We start from the raw sequence: 20,788 nt of genomic DNA on the forward strand, positions 1-20,788 counted from the left end.
ATGGGACACCCGCAACACCCCTGGGTGCCCCCGGGGCCCCGATCCACCTTCTGGACTCCCATCCCGAACCCGACCGGGCCGGACCCTGCTGAGCTTCCTGCCGCGTGCGAGCTCTCCGCGGCGCCTCCCGCCCCCCCCATCCGCCCTGTCTCCGCAGCCGGTTGGGCGGCGCGCAGGAAGGGCGGCGCTCTGCGCTCCCGCCGCGCTCTCTCTGGCCCTGGCGGACCGCGAAGATGGCGGCGCCCATGGAGGTGGCGCTGGTGTCGGACGCGGCGGGGCCGCTCTGCAACTGCTCGGTGTGGGAGCTGCACTCGGGCTCCGCGCTGCCCGGCTACCGCGGCGGCAACAGCGGCCCGCGGGGCCTGGCGCTGCTGGGCGGCGAGCACCTGCTGGGGGCACAGCTGGGCAAGAGCTACATCAACGTCTGGGAGCTGCAGAGGAAGGTAGCGGCGGGGCGCGGGGAGCTCCGCGGGGGGCTCCGGGCAGCCCCCGGGCACTGAGGGCCCCCCCCCGGTACCGGGGTGGTGCGTGAGGGCTGCCCTCCGCGGGGGGGGCCAGCCCCGTGGCGAGCTCCCCCCCCCCGTGGCCGCGGGGCCCCCCCGGTGGCTGTGGGGTGAAGCCCCCTGGGCCCCGAGGGCGCCCTCCCCCCCTCCCTGGAGCCCCCTCGTGGTGCCCCTCAGCCCCCCTTGGACACACAGGGACCTGCCCGCAGCCCCCCTGCCCCCTGCATTCCCCGGGGTTCTCGTTTTGGGGGGGGTCCTGAGTTCCCTCGCTGCAGAGGTCCCCAGCAGGTTGTGTGGGAGCTGCTAAAAGGCGTGTTTTGGGAGAGGGGTGAATCCCGAGATCGCCTTCCCGAGCCCCGGCGCTGCCCACGCTGCTCCCTGCGTGGGGCTTTACTTTCTGAGGCCGTGGGGCTGCCCCAGGAGCATCACCAGGAGCCCGCCCGTCCCCTCTGAGGGCAGCAGGACGGCCGGCGGGCACCCTGGGCTCTGCACCCCACAAACCACGGCCAAGGAGCGGGGAGACTCCGCGCTGAACCCCACGGGTGTCCCGAGGGTCCCCTCCGGGCCTGGGAGGGTTTGTCAGGGGGGAGTCGCAGAGAAGGCCTGCAGGCCGATTCTGCTTCCGCTGTGCCTGAAAACTCCCATCGGCTCCTCCTGTCCTCGGCACATTTCAGCCCAAAGTGGAAGATCCACAGACTGAAACCCCGCCAGCCAGACCTCGCCTGGCCCTGCAGGGCCGCCCCGGTCCTGCTCCTAGCTGTGCACAGGCTGTGCTGCAGTTAGGGCAGGAGGGCAGCACAAATCCTCCACCCCACAGCTGTAACCTCTCCGTTTCTTGGCATTCCCTTCAGTTTTGCTGCAGAGAGCAGCAGCAGTCCCTGAGCTTCAGTGCACACACGGCCCCTTCTTCGCTACGGCTCAGGCTTTGCTCCTGCCAGCTCCACTTACCCCAAGCCAAGAGCTAGCTCAGATCGTGGTTCCCCCCCACACACACCTTTAATTAATATTATTTTGCTGTAATCTTAGCTTGTTTTCTGCTGAATCTCCAGGGTTCCCCAACTGTGGAGCACGACTGTATCCAAATCCCGTGCCTCTTGGTACTGCTCCCACTGCTTGGTACTGCTTGGTACTGCTTGCGGCTGGAGCTCTGTGGGTACAAGGAGGGCAATTTACCTTTTCACTGGGGGATTAAACACAAAGCAAGTGCGAGGAAACCTGCAAAACACAGAGCAATTTGATGTCATTTGTGCAGTCCTAGGGATCGTGCTTCTCCATCATTTTCTTCTTCAGCTCCTCTCTGCGCAGAGTCTCCAGACTCCAGTGTCAGGGCTGAGGACGCTGCCAGAGCTGCCTCTTCTTCCCTGTGCCAGTCTGGGCTGAGCCAGGCTCTTGTTTCTCCTTCCCTCCCCAAATTTCCACCCTCGCTGAACGGCTGCTGTTGTCTTTGTGCTCCCAGGACCAGCTCCAGCAGAAGATCATCTGCCCCGGGCCGGTGACCTGCCTGACGGCGTCTCCCAACGGGCTCTACATTCTGGCTGGCGTTGCTGAGAGCATCTACCTGTGGGAGGTGAGGAACGCTCACAGCCTGGCAAGGGGATGGCGGAGGGCACCGGGACACCAAAACGTGCAGGCCGGAGCTGATCAAACTGCCCAGGTTCTCCCTTTCAGAGCCCCAGGTGGCTGGGCTGGTTCGAAAGGCACGCCAGCACTATGGAGCTGGGCAGTCTTGGTTGCTGCTGGGGGTGTTGTGATGATTCTGCAGAACGCATCTGAAACTGCATCGTGCTGAAAATGAACACAGGCTAACGACTTCGGTGCCTTTTGTCCGCAAGTCCTAAAGTGTGGCTGCTTATGGTGGCGTTCCCAGTGCCGCTGGGGCTGGGTCATACCCATGTGTAAACCCACGCGTGGGGCTGGGGACTTGCCCCGTGCGCTGCAGCGACTCAGCGGTGGCACCTGGGGCAGAGACAGAAGGAGGCGCTGGACCAGGCCCTGCTCTGCGACGCAGAGGGTGTTTGGGTGCAGCAAGTCATCGCCTTTCTGCTGGGCTGGGATCTTCAGATTTGCCCTGTGACTTTGCACTTACTTACAGCTGTCTTCTGGCAGCTTGTTGGTGCTGCTCTCCCCAACCTGTGCACAGGTGAATTGTCAGTTTGAAGGCTCCCGTAAATGATTTGGAGCTCCGTGCAGGTTAAAGTAATTTGGATCCCAGGGAGGTGGAAGATCCCAGCAGTCCTAGAGAGGAGGAGGTTTGTATTTAGGTCCTTCTTAGATGAGTGAGGGTCCCCTGGGCTGGAGGAAATGGAAATGCAGAGATTTGCATCCTGTGTAGTTAGCGAGTGCCCCAGTCCCATCGGGTGTTAGTAAATCTGTGTTATCCGTGCTGCGTGGTGGAGGGAAAGCTCCTCTGGGTCGTGGATGTTAATGTTGTCCCTGGAGCCGTCAGGGATCCGTGCTGTGTGCTGGCACGAGGTGCTGGGGCCGCTGCCCAGGGGTTCTGGCAGCACCGAGGAGGAGGAATTGTGCTGCGAGGTGCTGGCTGGGGTTTGGGCCTTTTTCTTTCCCAGCCACTGCAGATGCTTGGTCTGGTATTCAAGGCTCAGATGGTGAGCCTTCTTCCTCAGTGCAGAAACCAAGACTTTGTTTTCATTTAGCGCTCTTTCCACATTTTAGCCTAATATTTTTGTGTGGCTTGTGATCTGGATGCCTGCAAAGGCTGCTGTGCTCTGGTCGTCACCCTATTTTTAATTAGTGATGGTGTTTACGTGGGGATTACAGTACGTTCTAAGCACTTCACCAAGCAAATAAAAGAACACAGCTTGTTCTTAGCCACAGGATTAAAGACCAAGATATCTAACCTGTAAAGCTCTCCATCTTGGGGGATGTTTCTGAGCCTTATTATGTGGGTGGCTCTATCTTAATTCATCAGGTTTTGCTTTTAGAAATGTGCCTGTGGCAGTGCTGAGATAAAAAACAAAAACCCTCACAAGGAACGCTGGGGCTGAGACTGCAGCAAGTGGGAGTTGCTTGCTCATGATGCTCTGAGCTGGTCTCTGCTCTGCCTCGTCTGCAAAACGCATCCCTTCTGCTTGCCTCCAGCCAGCCTGGCCTCGCAGACGCTTCCAGGCGTCTGGCAGGAGTGGTGACGGCGCTGTCCTTATGGCAGAGTGAACGGGCACACTGGAGAGGCCGCACGGAGCTGGGGAGGGGTTCCAGGAGCCCTAGTTATTCGCCTGCTCTGCAAAACCACTTTTCTCTGTTGAATTGCAGTTTGCTTTTATTTTAGGCACAATTCAGACAATGAGAGGGAGTTGGTTCTGTTCTTTTATGTGGAGCTCCCTCGCTGCCTCTTAGTTCCCTCCCTACCTGCAGCGTTGCCTTTCACCAAGAAGAGCTCCGGGTTTAGGAAGGCGTTTTCCACCCCGGAGCCCTCCTTGGCCTGAGACCACGCAGCCTTGCCAACGTGCAGCAGCCCCTGGGGCAGCACGCAGCAGGTTTGTAACCACCGCAACCATCGCCTGCCTTCGAGCTGAGTAATGAGCTGCTGTGAGGGGCTGGAAGAAGCCATCAGAGTGATATCGACAATGAACAGGAAAGCTTTACTGCATGCCTGTGTCTTGACCAGGGAAGCTGCGCTGCTGTCACTAGGTTCTGGAGCTCCTGTGGGCAGGAGCCTCTCAAACTGCCTCTTGCTGGATTTACCTGGGGATGGGCTCTGGGTGCTGAGAGCAGGGAGCAGAGTTACCTTGGCACATCCCAGTGCTCCTTTCTGAGTATTCTCCTGCCCTTTCCTCTGCCCTAGGTCTCCAACGGGAACCTCCTAGCCATCCTGAACCGGCACTACCAGGACCTCACATGCCTCTGCTTCACTGATGACAGCAGCCACTTTCTCTCAGGGGCAAAGGACTGCCTGGCTCTGGTGTGGAACCTGTACAGGTAACAGTGCCACGCGAGGGCATCTTGGCCTGCTCTTGCTGGGGACAGAGAGCATCTGGGCCAGGAATGCAGACCACGAGGTCACCACCACTTCCAGGAGGCAGAATCAGCGCTGCTTAAGCCTGCGCCTCTAAGCTGTTCTTAAAACCTGCTAGTGGTGACAAGGCTGTGCCCTCCTTACGCAAGTTGTTCCAGCGCTGTTCTCCTCAGTGCCAGGTAGACTTTGCCTAGTGTCTCACCCAGCATTCCCAAGCTGCGGCGTTTCCATCCGACTGCCTTTTCCCTTTTGACGCAGGGTAGATTGTGCCCTCCCCCAGGTAATGGCAGCTGAGGGCTCTGTCCCTTGGGATGGGGAATCTCTGTAGTGGCCCTTCTTGTGCTGTGGCTGCTGGCAGCTTCTGCATTCGGCTTGGTTCTTGCAGCCACAGAGCCTTCCCCGAGGCAGCAGAGCCTTGTTCAGCTCTTCATCACAGCCACTTTGCCTTGGCATCCCCAGCGTGGCTCTTGCTGCTGGGCTGTACTGAGTCTCCTCTTCATTCTCCCTCCTACAGCGTGCTGCAGGCAGAGCCCTCCCAGATCCCAGACCCTCGCCACGTGTGGTCCCGACACAGCCTCCCTATCACGGACATGTGCTGCGGCTTTGGAGGGCCCTTGGCACGAGCTGCCACAGCATCCCTCGACCAGACAGCAAAGGTGAGGCTCGGCTCGGTCGGAACAAACAAGCGTCCCAGAGGTGCGCAGGCCCCAGAGGGTTAAAGCCTGGGTTCTGCTGGGCTGCAGCAGAGCTGTCCGTGCGGCTTGCAGCAGCTCGGTTTCTTGGCTGTCTCTGTGATGACTCAGAGCTGCCAGACCTAATGGGTTTTGCCTCTCCAAATACCAGCAGTTTCCCTGCACCTGCCCTCAGACTGTGTCTCCTCATGCTTTGCAGTCCCTCTCGTCCCTGGGGGGCATTGGGCTCATCCCTCATTTCCCTTCCCCGGTGTCCCTTCAGTCTGGAAGGACGCAGAGCACGGAGCTGGCTCCTCTGGGCACGGCAGGCACCGGAGCTGGAGCTGCGTCTGCTCCTCCTGCCTTGCAGGAAGGTTCTGCCCTGGGGAACGAGACGGGGTGAGACGGGCACAGGCAGGTCAGGGGCTGCTTCGGAGTTGCCGAGGAGCGTTGTTGTCTCCTGGTCACAAAGAGGCTGCTTTGGGTGACCCAGGGCAGGCCACCTTGTGCCTCAGTGTCCCCAGCCGCAGTGAGGAGGCGGTTCCGGTACGTGCTGCCAGCTCGCCGCTGGGCATGCGGGTGCTGATAAGCAGCAGTGTGTTCTTCCAGTCCTGCAGTGGACGTTTAAGCCCTTAATTCTCCTGCACTGTCTGACTCCAGCTCTGGGAAGTCTCATCTGGGGAGCTCCTGCTGTCCGTCCTGTTCGACGTGGGGATCATGGCCGTGACCCTGGACCTCTCCGAGTACCACATGTTCTGTGGCGGCATGGACGGCTCCATCTTCCAGGTTGACCTCTGTGCCTGGGTGAGTGCTCGGGGCATGCCCAGCCTGGGCACAGCACCCTGAGCCTCTGCTGCCTCCCCGCTGTGATCTGCCAGGACGGGAGGGCCTGGCTTCCCTGCGCCTCCCCTGCCCTGTCCTGACACAGCGATGAACCTGCTGCCTTCGGTCTTCCCGCACTCAAACCCCTCTCGCCCTCCTTCCTTCTTCCATTTCTGCAGCCAGTCCAGAGAGACCGGACCTTCCAGACAGAGCGGGAGAACGGGAAGATCTTCAAAGGGCACAGGTGAGATACCAGACATACCTGCTGAATGCTTCACTGCCCCTGCCTGCCCACCTCACCGGTTCCTGGCAGACCTTGGGTCGTCCTGAGGTTAAACGTCGCCTCCCCTTCCCCGTTCCAGGAACCAGGTGACGTGTCTGTCCGTCTCCACGGACGGCAGCCTGCTGCTTTCCGGCTCACACGACGAAACAGTCCGGCTGTGGGACATCCAAAGCAAGCAGTGCCTGAAGACGATGAATCACAAAGGTAGGCATGCCCTTATCTCCACAATCCTTTCCTCCTCAACTGCTAAAGGCTGCTGCTGTCTCGCTTTTGCTGATGCTGCCGCGCGCAATTCAGGCATTTTTCTGGTACTTGCTTCACACTTTCAGGAAGGGTAGAGGCATTAAAGGGATGCCTTAGCTGTCTGGAGCAGTGTTTTGACCTTGCCCACGTCTGTTAACAACCCTCTTGTGCTCTGTCAGAGACTGAGTCAGAGATTTTACCCTGTCACTGAGGAAGTCCAGGATCTTCCACCGTGTTTTCCGAAGGGAGCCGTTCCCCCAGACACACCCTAGCACTGAGGAGGCTGAGGAAGGGGGAGAAGCCGCCCCTATGCCCCCAGCAGCAGGCACCCATGAGCTCATGAGGCTCATGTAGCAGAAGTACAAGCTTACTCTCTGGACAGAGGAGGGCGAGTCGCTGCATCGGGGCAGGCACTGAGACCCAGGCTGCCTGCAGACCCATTCCTGCTTGCCTTTTGCTGCCGAGGACCGTTCCTGCGGGGGGTTTGCTGCAGCGTCCACCCAGCCTTGCTCCACTAGCACTAGAAGAGTGAAAACAGGCAAAGCCTGAGCTGTGTGAGTCATCGCAGGAGCGGTGGCCAAGCTTTCACTGCGAGCCAGGCGTTAAAGCCTTCCTCGAGGCTCCAGAAGAGCACAGAGGGACACAAGCCCCTGCTCTTCCCGCAGGGCACAGGACCGTGCCGCTGGGTGCCGGGGCCGTGAGGTGAGGGTGCTTTTTGCAACCTCTGCAGGCTGGCTTCTCCCTGCGGGCAGGGATTTGGCTTCCCCAGCAGCCCTGGCACCAGTTCCACCCCGCTGCTGCCCGGGTGCTTCATCCACGCGTGGGAGCAGCGTGGGAGCTGCACGTGGCTCGGGAGGTGTCCCCCAGGGAGCCCCCTGCACCGGGGAGCCGTGCCGCAGGGAGCACGGGATGGAGGGGCCCTACACTGAGTTCTGGCAGGCCGCAGATCCACCGCAGCCCTCCCACATCAGCAGCGTGGGACTCCTCCATCCCTGGGGTTTTTTCTGGAGCCGCCCCACGCGCGGGCTCCCCGCAGCGCTGGTTTCCAGCTGGCCGTGGCGCAGCCCTCCTGGCAAGGTCTGTCCCGAGCTGCCGCCCTGCTGCCCCTCTGGCGTGTTCCCTTCACGAGATGACGAGGGCTTCAGCCACAGCTGATGTGACAGCCACCTCCGGCCTGGCGTGCTCAGGGTGGTGACGTCCCTCTGCTCACAGGGGCAAAGGCCGCGGGAGCTGTGGGCAAAGGAGAAACCAGTGGCCTCCCCACATGACGGTGCTGGAAATAGATCAGAGGAGCTGGAGCGTGGCTCGGGGCTGGAGAGGAGCGTGCTGTGCTGGCAGGGCGGCGCAGGGGGCTTCTCCAAGGTTTGCCTGCCCTTGAGTGGGGCAGAGCACAGGCAGAGGGACGGGCACCGAGGGGCTGCTGCTGCTGGTACGGAGCTGGGACACGGCAGAGCTGCTCCCTGCCACCCCAGCGTGGCTGGCACCGAGCGCGCAGGCACCGTGCAGAGGGAACCTGCAGGCCTCGGGGGCGTGCTGTGAGCCAGGACGCCCGGCCTCTCTGCCCCAGCATCTCTCCCAACCCCAGTTCCCTCACCATGCCAGCGCTGTGCTGCCTGCGGACACCTGCTGGCACAGCCCGACCCCAAGGGCTCCTTCAGACAGGGCCAGCGCGGGCATGCTCCATCCGAGTCCGTCCTGCCGGCACCTGCTGCAGCCTTGGAAGCCGGATTATTTGTTCTGCCTCAGTCCCACAGTGGCAGGATGTTACTCACCGCCCGGTGCCGGAGCCATCCCTGACCATCAGGGGCTGGGAGGAGCGTCCTCACTGGTGGGGGGAGCTGGGCTGGCTCTGCTGCAGGCCTGGGCCTGGGTGGAGACCAGATGTGGGGACTTGTGAGCTACTTGGTGAGGTCTTGTCCCCTCTTCCTTGCTTGTCCCCTCCTTTCAAGTGGCTCCTCACACCCGCTGGTGAGCTGGAGGTGCTCATCTCACTAATGGCTATTTTCATAAGCAGCAGCAAACTTTTTGTTAGGGAGGGAGCAAGAGTAAAGCAAACGGTTCGTTACAGCAAAGTGCTGGCAAGGAGCAGCCTCAGGGACCAGCCTGGGCCTCCTGGCAGAGCAGCCTCTGGATGCAGCGTGCTCGGCAGAGCCTTTGGTGTGCCGGCCTGAGCCACCCGCCCGCTGAGGGTTTGGAGCAGCCTCTGCTCCGGCTGGTGCTGGTGTTGAGGGAGCCTCTCCCACCGCCAGAGGTGCTTCTGTCCACCTCTGCAGAGACCAAAAGCCTCAGGTGGCTCCTGCCCCCCAGGCTCCCTCCTCCTCCCGTTCCGCACCTTTCCCTGCCGCCCTTGGCAGCGGTTCCGCGCGGGAGCTGCGCTCCGCAGCAGCCTTCGCTCAGGTGGCTCTGGATCCTTTTAACCTTTCCCTTTGTGCTGTCGAGTTCAGCGGGGGGGAAGACGGATGGCCGGGGATTTATGAGCAGCGCCTGAGCTGCTCTGTTCGCACACAAGCCCCTGGGCTGCGGGGGTGCTGCCGGGGAGCCTTGGTGGTCTTGGAGGGTCCTGCGCCCGACAGCGCTCCGGGGAGCGCGAGGCTGCAGTGGGAGTCTGCTGGCAAGTGTGAGCCTGCAGCGGGGGGCGGAGGGGGCTGCTGACAGAAAGCAGCAGCCTGTGCGGGTAAATGTAGTAATTAAAGCACTCATTAACTCTGCCAAACGAGTGTGTGTGATAGATCATTACCGGCAGACAGCTGTGAGCCAGCCGCTGATGGATGGCTCGCTCTGCAGAGGACGAACGGACCGCCGCGCTGCTGCGTGCCGGGGGCTCGGAGCGGGGCCTGGGGCTGGGAGGTGCCCGGGAGGCGTCTCGGGGTGCTGGGGGTGAGCACGGGAGTCCTGGGCACCCGCGGCTCCTCGGGCTCTGTTTATCCTCGGGGCTGCCCGAGGAGCCAGCAGGAGTCAAAGCTGGCAGAGCGGAGCAATGTGACCCGTCCTCCCCCCCTGTGCCACCCCAGGTCCGGTTACAAACGCCTTCATCGTGCTGGCCCCAGCCAACATGTTCAACCCGGATGGGAAGCCCAGCGTGCCTCTTCCTAAATTCAGCAAGCACCTCTACGGCACCGAAAGCAACGACGAGCAGGGAAGCGAGGGAGTGACGCTGCGCCTCGGGCTCCACCAGCAGGTACCGGGGGGCGAGCAGGCTGCCGGGGGGGAAGGGGTCAGGTGGGGGGTCCGGAGGGCGCAGAATTTCTCCTCCAGCCCCCTTGGGGCGAGGACCTGGTGCACTTCTTGCTGACAGAGTAATGTGCAGTGGACAGTAAGGGACCAAACCCCCACGGTGGGTTCAGGGCCAGCAGGACAGGTAGCTCGATGGCTTCGGTGAGGCAGGGAGCAGAGACGCTTGGACTGGCCAAGCCTGTGCTGGCTGGAGCAGCTGCGTGCCCGGCTCCTGGGGAGACGTGGGCCCTTCCCTGCACAAGGCTGCTCCCTTTTCCTGCCTCCTGTGCACATCTGATCCTCTCTCCTGCCTTCCCTGTGCTGCTGAACTTCCCCCGGTGCTGTTCCTAAAGCACGGGACTGCCCGACAAGCAGACTCGCGGTGGGAGCCTCGGGTCCCTCTGCCAGGCAGGGCACACGCAGGCGCTGCCCTCGCTCTCGGCTGAGGGAGAACTGTCCTGGGACCGACTCCTCGGGGTGCTGCAGGGTCCTGGCTGCGTCCCCTGGAAACCACAGTGCCAGCTGGGACGTGGAGGAGCTGGGGGCTGCTCAAGCGCTGCAGCTCTGCTGCGCCCGGAGTCCTGCCTGCCGAGATCCCCCACCAAGCAGCATCTCTTTTCTTTTTTTTTTTTTTTCTTTGCTAGAGGCTATTCCCCCCTCCCTAAACTCCGCTTGCCAGTGCAGTGAAATCCATTCTCCCTCCTTGCGCTCCCCTTGCAGTCCCGGCTGGTGCAGTCATTTGTCCTCCCAGCCCGGTGCCGTGCTGTGGGCTCGCTCTGCTCTACCTCCTGGGCTGGGCTCCAGCCCCGGTGCATCTGGCCGCAGCACGGGGCTGTCCTGGGCCGTGAACAACCAGGGGCTCGCCGTCACGCTGCTCCACCTTCCCTGTCCTGTCTGCCAGGAGCCCCAGAGCTGCTCCCTCCCCTGTCCGTGTCCGTCCCCAAAGAGCAACAGCGCAGTCGCTCTGATGGATGAGCTCCACGCAGAGGAGGTGTCGGCCCTTCCAGGAGGAGCTGTTGGCCCGCTGCTCGGCAGAGGGGACGGAGCTGCTGGAAAAGTCAGCCGTGCTGCCAGTCGGGCTCCCCTGCTCCCACACGGTGCTGGGCGCGGTGCTGGCCGTGCGGCGGGCCCAGCGCCTCGTGCTGCCAAGGCAAAGCGCGCCCTGTCTGTGTGTTTCCCCTCCGGGCTCTCATCACTTGGCACGGGCCTGCCGGGAGAGGAGCTCGGTACACCCCTGCACTGGGCACTCACACGGGGACCCTTCTGGGGACCCCTGCCCAGCGCTGGGCACAGGGCTCCTGTTTTAAAGAGGCTCTGCAGGTGCCGCAGTGAGGGGCATTGGCCGTGCCCTGCTGGAGTCGCTGCTTTGCCTCATGAGGCTGGGTCTGGGGGCCAGGGGGGGCCCTTTGCGTGCTCCTGCAGGGGGTACCCAGCACTGGGGCTGTTGGGAGGGGGTCCTGTGAATCAATCTGACCTGTGCGGTCCTTGCAGGACTCTGGGGAGAGCTACCTGGAGAAGGGCGAGAAGATGTACTCCCAGATGTGCTCGACGAGGGAAAAGGTGAGAGTTCCTCGGGGATGGGGGAAGCGCTTCCTGCCGGTACGGGTCCCTTTGGGCGTCCTCTTTTGAGCAGAACTGGTCCTTAGGGTGCTGTGCCAAGCTGGGGATGGGGGGAGTAAATCCCGGAGTCTGCACGTGGTGTGGGGGGGGGCTGCAGTTTTTGAATAGGAGACGAAGAAGGGAGGGGATGAAATGGTTCTGGATTTGCTGCTGCTCAGGGGAGCACCAGCTTCCACTGCCAGAACAGGCTGGGTGCCTAAAGCTCTTCTGTCGCGTTTTTCTGTCGCAGAACCTGGTGGGAGACCAGGAGCATCTGACGATCCAGGTGAGCGAGCTGGAAGAGGAGGTGAGCACCCTCCGGAAAATCAACAAGAACCTCTTCGACTTCTCCGCTCGCATCATCACCAAACCAGCCAAATGAAGAGGCGACCCCCGGCCCTCACACCCCTCTGCCTCTCCCTGGGGAAGAACCAGCCAGCCCGCGGGCACGTGCGCACGCAGATGTGCAAGCACGCGTGGCTCGCCGCCTTGCCAGCATGCGAGCGTGGCGTAACGCGCAGGAGCATTTGCCTGCTCAGTCTGGCCTCCCTTTGACTACACGACTGAGATGGGCACGGGGCTGCGGGGCTGCTGCGTGTGCTCCCAGGCCGGCTGCGTGCAGGACACCACAGGGACCGTTTCCACCCCGAGGCGCTGCTCGGTGCTGGAGCGGCGCAGCCCACGGAGCGGCCGGCTGCCGGCAGAGCGTCCTGGCGGCGGGGCGGCCTTCGGAAAGCAGCTCCTGCCCTTCTCCCGTCTCTTCCCCTGGCCTTTTTGTTTCTTTTCGTTACTCGACCCTGCGGTGCAGACAGAAAAGTGTTTTCTCTCTGCTAATACCGCTTTGAGATTGGATTTTTGAGACCCCTTCTGCCCAGCCTGCCCTGGGAGATGCTGCTCGGTACCACCGGACCCACCGCAGCCGGGCCCCTGCTGAGGGCTTGGGGCTTGGTTTTGCTCCCACGAAGCGGGGGCTGCGCAGCTCCTGCACCCCCCCATGTGCCCGGCCCAGCCCATGGGCAGGGGTCCGGGGTCATCTGCGGGCTTGGCTGGTCACGGTGGGGCACGGGGCTGCCACTGGGAGGGGTGGGGTGAGCACGGTGCTATTTCCGATCTCGGTAAGGTGACAGTTTATATATATTTTGATCCAGCTACTTTGTTTTCCACGGTGTTCTGGGGACTCGGCCTTTTGTATTGTCACTAGCATGGCGGCGGGGGTTGTGGGTTTTGTTTAGGTTTATTTTTTACATAAAAGATTTGTTTTTTATAGTGAAAGATGCCTGAGTTTTTCCTTTAAAAACCCCCTGGTGCCCACAGATCTCAATAACCTGCCGCCGCCTCCCCAGCAGGGCTGTCAGCAGGGAGCAGGGAGGTGATTTCTTGCCGCAGTCCCTCACTCATCCCTGCCCCGAGGCTCTTTTCCCGGAGCCTCCAGCAGCCCCAGAGCATCCTCATGCCCGGTGCAGCTCCCCCAGACCTCTGGTCCTCAGGTCCCGCAGCAGGGGGAGCGCAGAGGGGTACGTTTGCTGCAAGGATCAGCAGTTGGCAGTCCTCTTCCTGCAGCAGCAGCTGCCTGCTCCATCGTCCGGTGCCATCACTGCCAGCACCACATCCTGCCGCCCCTCGGGGGGCTCTTTGGGGCTGGAGGGGGGGCACGGCAGCAGCACAGGGTGGCCTGGATGCTCAGGGGTGCTCTGAGCCCCAGCCCCGCACGCACCCACCGCAGCGAGCAGCTCAGCACACCAGAAGTAAGCGCAGCTGATTTAAAGTGCACTTTAATAGCACGAGTGTCCGCGCAGCCCGCTCGCACGCCAGCTCGCTTAGATAATGCTTTTAGCTTAATAAGCCCCATTTCTCTTCTTTCGCTCCCCGCCTTCCTCCTGACATTTTGGATCAACATTAATCGGCTGCAGCAGGGAGCAGCAGCCAGAGCCAGGGGGATGCTCGGGGCACGCGGAGAGCTCGGCTGCAGCAGCGGAGCCCCGGGGGCTCCCTGGGGGCTGCTCCCCCCTGGGGGCTGGGGGCTGACCCCCGGGGGCTGCCCCAGGTCGGGGCGCTCCCTCCCAGCGCCCCCCCCCCCCCCCCCACTGAGCGCAGCTCCAGGCCCCTCCGTGGGGCTCACGTTGGGGTGGGGGCGGCGGGGGCTGCTCCGTGCCAGGGTCCCCCCAGCCCCTGCCCGGGGCCGTCAGGATCCGCTCCCCGCAAGGGGAATTCATTAGCTTTGACTCATTAAATCTGTCTGGTGATCAATATTTTCGCCAGCTGGTACTTGGCTCCCTTCTCGCTTTCTTTCTCTTACGAATTCAGCGGAGCCGCTCCCGGCCCAGCTCCCTGGCAGCTGAGGAGCCCCCTCCCGGAGCGAGGAGCCCCCCGGCCCCGGGCCGAGCCCCCCCGCGCCCCCGGGAGCCTCGGGCTCGTTGTGCCCGCGGGGGCTCGGCCCGGAGGGGCCGGCGGAGCCCGGCCGGGTCCCGTCGGGCGCGGGGGCCGCGGCGGGGGCGGGCGGAACGCGCGGCCCCGGGGCTCGGTGCGAGGCGCGGCGGCTCCTCGGGGCCCCCCCGACGGCTCCCCCGGGGCACGGGGGGGACCCTGCGAGGCGGAGCCACCCCCGCGGGGCTGCGGGGGGCTGCGGGGCGGCGCGGCGGGACCCGACCCCGGGGAGGTCTCCCCCGGCCACGCGCTCCCGGAGCCCCGGGGGGCCACCGGAGCCGGGGGGGGGTGCAGCTCCCGGTGCCTCTCCCGGCCCGTCCCGGCCCCTCCCGCCCCGCCGCGGCGGAGCTGCCCCCGCCCCCGGCCCGCCCCGGCCCGGCGCGGCGCGGCGCGGCTCGGCTCGGCTCGGCTCGGCCCGACGGGCGCAGAGCGGAGCCGGGGGGGGGCCGGGGGTGCCCATGGCGGGGCTGGGGGCGCTCTGGCTGCTGGCGGCCGCGCTGGGGGCGGCGGGGGGGCACCCGCAGCCCTGCCGCGTCCCGGCCCGCGCCGGCCCCGCCGTGCGCCTGGGAGCGCTGCTGCCTCCCGCAGCCCCCGGCCGCGTCCGCGCCGCCTTGGCCGGGGCCGCCGCGGGGCCGGGGGGGGCCGGGGGGGCGGCGCTGCCCCCCAACCGCAGCCTGGAGCTGGTGGCGGGCGCCCCGGCGGCGCGGGACCCCGGCTCGCTGGCGCGGTGGCTCTGCGGGGCGCTGGGGGGGCGCGGGGTGGCCGCCGTCCTGGCCGTGCCCCGCTCCCGCCGCGAGCTGCTCCAGCTCGACTTCCTCGCCGCCGCCCTGCGGGTCCCCTTCGTCAGCGTCCTCGACACCCGCGGCCCGCTGCCCTTCCGCCCGCAGGTAAGAGCCTCGCTCTTACCCCCGGCTCCGCGCCCCGGCTCCGTCCCAGCTCTCCGGGCCGTCCCGGCTCCTGTCCCGGCTCCTGTCCCGCCCCCATCGCGGTTCTGTCGTGGCCCCCCCGTCCTCGCTGCATCCCTGCTCCATCCCGGCCCCAATCTCTGCCCCCATCCCAGCTCCCTCTCGGCTCCCATCTCGTCCCCATCCCAGCTCCGTCCCGGCCCCGTCCCGGGGGCGGGGGCTCTATCCCAGCTTCATCCTGCGCCCCATCCCATCCTCATCCTGCTGCTGTTCCAGTCCCTGTCTAGGCGCCATCCCGAGCTCCGTCCTGGCTCAAGCCTGGCCCCATCTCAGCATCATCCCAGTCCCCTCCTGGGCACCATTCTGGCCCCATTCTGCCTCTATTCCAGACCCCATCCTGGCTCTCTCCCACCTTCATCCCAGCCCCCATCGCAGCTCCGTCCCAACCCAATCCCAGTTCCCAGTTCAAGGCAGCTCCGCTCGCAGCCCCCTGCTCCCCCATCCCCTATCCCAACCCTGGCCCAGCGCCAGAAGGGCCCTGGGGACGTGCCTGGAGTCTCCTGTGCCACCCAGTTTGGCCCCACTGGCCCAGGCGCAATGGCCACACTCACCTGTGCCGTGATTCACAGCCTAAGCACTGCCAAGCAGAGACCTGTCCCCAGCACTGCGGTCCTGGGGCTGGATTTGTCCCTCTCCCTTCCCTTGGCCAGTCCCCTCTGGGGCCAGACCCTCGCCACGCGGGGCTGTGTTGTCTGACCGCCTTGCACTCTCTGGAGCATTTGGGCTCCTTCGCCCGTGCTGGGCTCAGCTGCCAGCCTCCGCTCAGTCACCAGGAAGGTGACTCCGTTTCTTGGCAGGCAGCAGGAGCACGGCAGCAGCCTGTCCCCCAGCCTCCCGCGGGGACACGCGCAGGCTGCGCCGCCCTCCACGCCTGCTGCATCCTTGTAGCTCCTGCTTGGGGCTGGGGCCGGCTGCGTGCTGCTGGGAGCAGGGCAGATGCACGACCCCTGGCTCAGGTGGTAGCGGGGGGACCGGGGCTGGCTCAGAGCGGGGTCTCCTCCCTGGGCAACCCTCTGGTTTCCTGGGCTTTGCACACCCTCGGGTGCATGGCTGGAGCTGCATGGGCAGGGGGGAACCATCGCTCCGATCCATGCTGGTGCCGGAGAGAGCAGGGCCAGGAGTGGGGTGGTCCCAGGGTGGGAGGGATGGTGCTGAGCCGAGGGCTGGAGATGCCCTGGGCTGTCCCCAGGGTCAGCAGCAGGGTTGGGGACAGCCACCACTCCTGTGTGCCGGCAGAGCCCCTTCCACTTCCACATGGACCGGCAGAGCTCGCTGGAGACGCTGGTGGAGGTGCTGGCGAGCATCCTGCAGGCCAACGAATGGCACGAGACCAGCCTGGTGCTCTGCCACCCCTGGGACGTCTCCGGCTTCCTCGGCCTCTGGGCCCGCCGCACCCAGCTCCTCCTCCGCGCCGTGCTGGACCTCGGCTACCTGGATGAGCCCAGGGCCTCCCGCTACCTCCGGCAGCACGGGGAGCGCCTCAAGGCTCTCTCCAGCCCCGTGCTGGTGCTGGGCTGCGACCTGCGGCGCGCCCGGCTGCTCTTCAGGGTGGTCGAACAGTCGGGGCTGCTGCTGCAGGAGTTCCACTGGATTCTGGGCTCCCCGCTCCGCGCTGGCGAGCTGCAGACTGAGGGGCTGCCCCTGGGGCTGCTGGCCTTTGGGGAGGTGGGCCGGCCCCCGCTGGAGCCGTTCGTGCAGGACGCGGTGGAGCTGGTGTCCCGCGCCATCGCCAGTGCCACCGCCGTCCGCCCCGACCTCACGCTCGTCCCCACCACGGTGAATTGCGACGACAGGCTCAGGGAGGGCGCTGAGTCCTCGGGGCGCTTCCTCTCCAGGTAATAATGGTGCTGGGGGGGGGGCTTGCCCCCTCCCTGCTCCTCTGTGGTGGTTTTGGGGCACGGTGTGGGGGTGACCTGGCCACAGCTGGTGCAGCCGCTGCTCTGGGGCTCAGTGCATGGCCCCCCCCCCCCCCCCCGCCAGGACAGGCTCTGTGTGGCTGCACGAGGGGGCTGCGTCACTTTAGATCTCCCTCACGCTGCCCGAGCTCTGGTGCTGTATAAATATTAATAGCGCTTGGCCCTGCTAGCACAGCGAGCTGCAGGGCAGAGGCAGCAGGGCCAGATCCTGCTCCTCCGCTGTGCCAAGCTGGGCACCTCACGCTCCCAGCCACAAGCCCTGTCCTTCACCTCCCCTCCCCGGAGCAGGAGCCTGCTGCGCCTGAGCCGTAACCCCCTGTGCCCCCCCCAGGTTCATGTCCAACACGTCCTTCCACGGCCGGACAGGACACGTGCAGGTGCAGAACGGGACGCGGGTGCACACGGAGCACCAGTACCGCGTCTGGAGCCTTCTGCGGGACTCGCTGGGGCAGCCGACGTGGGTGACGATGGGCGCCTGGCGGCACGGCAAGCTGGAGCTGGAGGAGGGCGCCTGGCAGAGCCACCTCCAGCGCAAGAGCTTGGCCGAGGGGGCTGGCGGCGCCCGCGTGAAGCTGCGGGTGGTGACGCTGGTGGAGCATCCCTTCGTCTTCACGCGGGAGGTGGACGAGGATGGGAGCTGCCCGGCCGGGCAGCTCTGCCTGGACCCTGGCACCAACGACTCAGCCGTGCTGGATGCCCTCTTCGAGGGGCTTGGTGCTGGGAACGGCTCGGTGCCGCGGGAGTACAAAAAGTGCTGCTACGGGTACTGCATCGACCTGCTGGAGAAGCTGGCCGAGGACGTGCCCTTCGACTTCGAGCTCTACATCGTGGGCGATGGGAAATACGGGGCCTGGAAGAACGGGCGCTGGACGGGGCTGGTGGGGGACCTGCTCAGCGGCACAGCCCACATGGCCGTCACCTCCTTCAGCATCAACTCGGCGCGGAGCAAAGTCATCGACTTCACCAGCCCCTTCTTCTCCACGAGCCTGGGCATCCTGGTGAGGACCAAGGACACAGCGTCGCCTATCGGGGCCTTCATGTGGCCCTTGCACTGGACCATGTGGGTGGGCATCTTCGTGGCCCTGCACATGACCGCACTCTTCCTCACCCTTTACGAGTGGAAGAGCCCCTACGGCATGACCCCCCACGGCCGCAACCGCATGAAGATCTTCTCCTACTCCTCAGCCCTCAACCTCTGCTACGCCATCCTCTTTGGGCGCACCGTCTCCAGCAAGACGCCCAAGTGCTGCACCGGCCGCTTCCTCATGAACCTCTGGGCCATCTTCTGCCTCCTGGTGCTCTCCAGCTACACGGCCAACCTGGCGGCCGTCATGGTGGGGGAGAAGACCTTTGAGGAGCTCTCGGGCATCCACGACCCCAAGGTGGGAGCGCGCCGCTGGGTGGGCTTGGGGATGTGCTTGGGGAAGGGAGGGGGCTCTGTTCCCCCCGGGCTGGGGGTACTGATGCTGCGGTGCCTCCTTCCAGCTGCATCACCCCTCGCAGGGCTTCCGCTTCGGCACGGTGTGGGAGAGCAGCGCTGAGGAGTACATCAAGAAGAGCTTCCCCGAGATGCACGAGTACATGCGGCGCTACAACGTCCCCACCACCCCCACTGGCGTCACCATGCTCAAGTGAGGGTCGGGGGGGCGTCGCGGGCCCCTCCGGTTGCCCCCTCCCCTGCACGCCCCCTGAGGGTGTCATGCTGGGGGGGGCAGCCCCGTCCCTGAGCCCCCCCCGCCCCGCATTGGCACAGGACGGAGCCCCCCAAGCTCAACGCCTTCATCATGGACAAGTCCCTGCTGGACTATGAGGTCTCCATCGACTCCGACTGCAAACTGCTCACCGTGGGCAAGCCCTTCGCCATCGAAGGTGGGGGAAGCGGGGGGGCACACCGGGGCTCTTGGGGGGGGCTCTGGCCACATGGCGGGGGGGGGACCCTCAGTGGTGGGTGCTGGGGGCTGTGCCTGGCCATTGCCCCCCTGGTCCCAGCATTGCTGCTCTCTTCCCCCTCACCCCGGGGCCAGGCTACGGCATCGGCCTCCCGCAGAACTCGCCGCTGACCTCCAACCTCTCCGAGTTCATCAGCCGCTACAAGTCAGCCGGCTTCATCGACCTCCTGCACGACAAGTGGTACAAGATGGTGCCCTGCGGCAAGCGCGTCTTCGCCGTCACCGAGGTGCGGGCGGCCGGGCCCTGGGCGCGGGGGCTCTGCGGGTGCCCCCCCAGCACCCTGCCAACACCCCCCTCTCCTCGCAGACCCTGCAGATGGGCATCTACCACTTCTCGGGGCTCTTCGTGCTGCTCTGCATCGGGCTCAGCGGCTCCCTGCTCACCTCGCTGGGCGAGCACGTCTTCTACCGCCTCGTCCTGCCCCGCATCAAGCGGAAGAAGAAATTCAACTACTGGCTGCACACCAGCCAGGTGGGGCGAGGAGGAGCCCGGCCCCGCCACTGTCCTTCCTCCCTCTCACGGCCTCCACCTTCCTCCAGCCTGGGTCCATCTCCCCAGGGGCCCTCACTCCTCCCTTGTGCCCCACAGAAAATCCACCGGGCTCTGAACACGGGCGTGGAGGAGCAGAAAGGCCAGAAGCTGAGCTTGGCGCAGAGGTAGGGCCCGGGATGGGCGCCTGCCCTGCTCTCATCCTCCCCACGGGCACCCTCCAGCCCCGGGATGCCAGAGGGATCCCCGCTGCAGCCCCCACCTTGACCCTTCTCCCCCCCAAGGTGCGACCCCCAGCAGAGCCCCGGGGTGCAGCCCTGGCCCAAGCTGCGGCAGGAGGGGCGCCGGGTGCGCTTCCAGGTGGATGCGGCCACCCCCGAGGGCGAGGGGACCCCGGGGCCCCGGGGGAACGGGCCGGTGCAGGGTGCTGGGGCCGAGCTGCGGGAGCTGGAGGAGAAGATCGAGGCGATGCGGGAGCAGCTGCGTGCGGCACTGGTGAGGAAGAGCGAGCTCGTGGCTGCCATGGGCACGGCCAGGAGCAGCCGGGCACCGGCCTCGGAGCAGCCCCAGGAGGAGAGGTGAGTGCGGTGGGGGACAGGGAGCGCCTGTGGCACCCCAAAAACGCAGCCGGGGCTTCACGTGCTCTGCACCCCAGCCTTGGGCTTGGCTCCTCTGCACAGGGCCGGCCTGGGGAGGGTCCTGCGCAATGCTGCGCCCCTCGGAGAGCAAGGACCAGGGGATGGAGCCTGGGGAGTTCGTGCCTCTCCTCCCCTCTCTTTGAATAGCAAGGTTTTACACTAGAGCCAGCGGCCTAAGATTTTTTTTTGGGGGGGGGGGGGGGGGGCTTTAAGTTTGGGGAAAGTAGAGGGTTAAGATGTGGTGAGAAACCCCTGCACGACCCAGCTGAACAGCCGGGCAGCTGCTTGTCAGCCTTCAGGATCCCTTCGTAATCTGCAAATAGAGACGAAGACGAAGGAGCCTGGCCTTCCCCTCCCAGCAGCATCCTGAAGGCACCGGGCTCAGGGCGAGGCTGACGGCTCTCCTTGCTCCACAGGCAGGCGCCGGCCCCGCCGCAGCAGAGCAGTGCCTAGGGCTGCCGGAGAGCCCCGGAGCAGGAGCACGGAGCAGCCCCAGGGGCGGCAGGCGGGAGCCGAGGCCGGGCTGAGCCCCAGCCCCAGCAGCAGTCCCTGGGCGGGGAGCGGGTGGCACCGGTGCGGGCCCCTTCCTCAGCCCGCTCCCCTCCCTCCCAGGCAGCAGAGGAGATGAAGTAACTGGGCCCAAAAGCGAGGGACGGGGGGGGGGGACGGGGGGGGGGGGGGGGGGGGTGCTGTGGAAGGATGGGCGGGGGGGGCCACAGGCACGGCTTCCTTCCCCGCAGCCTTCCTGCTCCCACTACCGCTGCCCACCGCTGGTGAATGCGGGGCCGGGGGGCTCAGCCTCAGCCCTGCCGGGCAAGCAGGGCCTCCCTGCACACCCCCCCCCCACCACCACCCCCCAGCAGCGTGCGAGGCACCGAGGGGTTGCGGTGCTGAGCCCACAGCCAGGCCCCGGGCTGCTCACGCGTCACCTTCCAGCAGGAGCCCGGCACCGCGCTAGCAGGACACCGGGGCGGCACCACAGCAGCTGTTAGATATAATATTTATTATTATATACAAACACATTTTGTACATTAATTAAATAGAATGAACTCTACTCTTCATTCGTCAAATGATTTGGTTTGCTTCCCTCCCTCCCCTC

At 64.9% G+C, this 20,788-nt stretch overlaps 2 protein-coding genes across 2 annotated transcripts; both read left to right on the forward strand.

Moving 5' to 3' along the window:
- The first annotated feature begins 200 nt into the window (after window positions 1-200).
- Window positions 201-12,579, forward strand: WDR18 (WD repeat domain 18). Its single transcript, XM_035569940.1, has 10 exons — window positions 201-443; window positions 1,960-2,070; window positions 4,306-4,439; window positions 4,991-5,132; window positions 5,808-5,951; window positions 6,149-6,213; window positions 6,332-6,456; window positions 9,507-9,673; window positions 11,200-11,268; window positions 11,558-12,579. Exons 1-10 carry the CDS (start codon window positions 234-236, stop codon window positions 11,687-11,689), a joined length of 1,299 nt encoding a protein of 432 aa, XP_035425833.1. The 5' UTR covers window positions 201-233; the 3' UTR covers window positions 11,690-12,579.
- Window positions 12,580-14,189: 1,610 nt separating this feature from the next.
- On the forward strand, window positions 14,190-20,142 carry GRIN3B (glutamate ionotropic receptor NMDA type subunit 3B). The gene is made up of 10 exons (XM_035569964.2): window positions 14,190-14,618; window positions 15,933-16,531; window positions 16,944-17,994; window positions 18,098-18,243; window positions 18,366-18,481; window positions 18,637-18,788; window positions 18,869-19,033; window positions 19,151-19,218; window positions 19,336-19,629; window positions 20,106-20,142. Exons 1-10 carry the CDS (start codon window positions 14,190-14,192, stop codon window positions 20,140-20,142), a joined length of 3,057 nt encoding a protein of 1,018 aa, XP_035425857.2.
- Window positions 20,143-20,788: the final 646 nt, after the last annotated feature.

Source organism: Cygnus atratus, chromosome 26 (genome assembly GCF_013377495.2).
Source record: "Cygnus atratus isolate AKBS03 ecotype Queensland, Australia chromosome 26, CAtr_DNAZoo_HiC_assembly, whole genome shotgun sequence".
NCBI classification, from domain to species: Eukaryota; Metazoa; Chordata; class Aves; order Anseriformes; family Anatidae; genus Cygnus; species Cygnus atratus.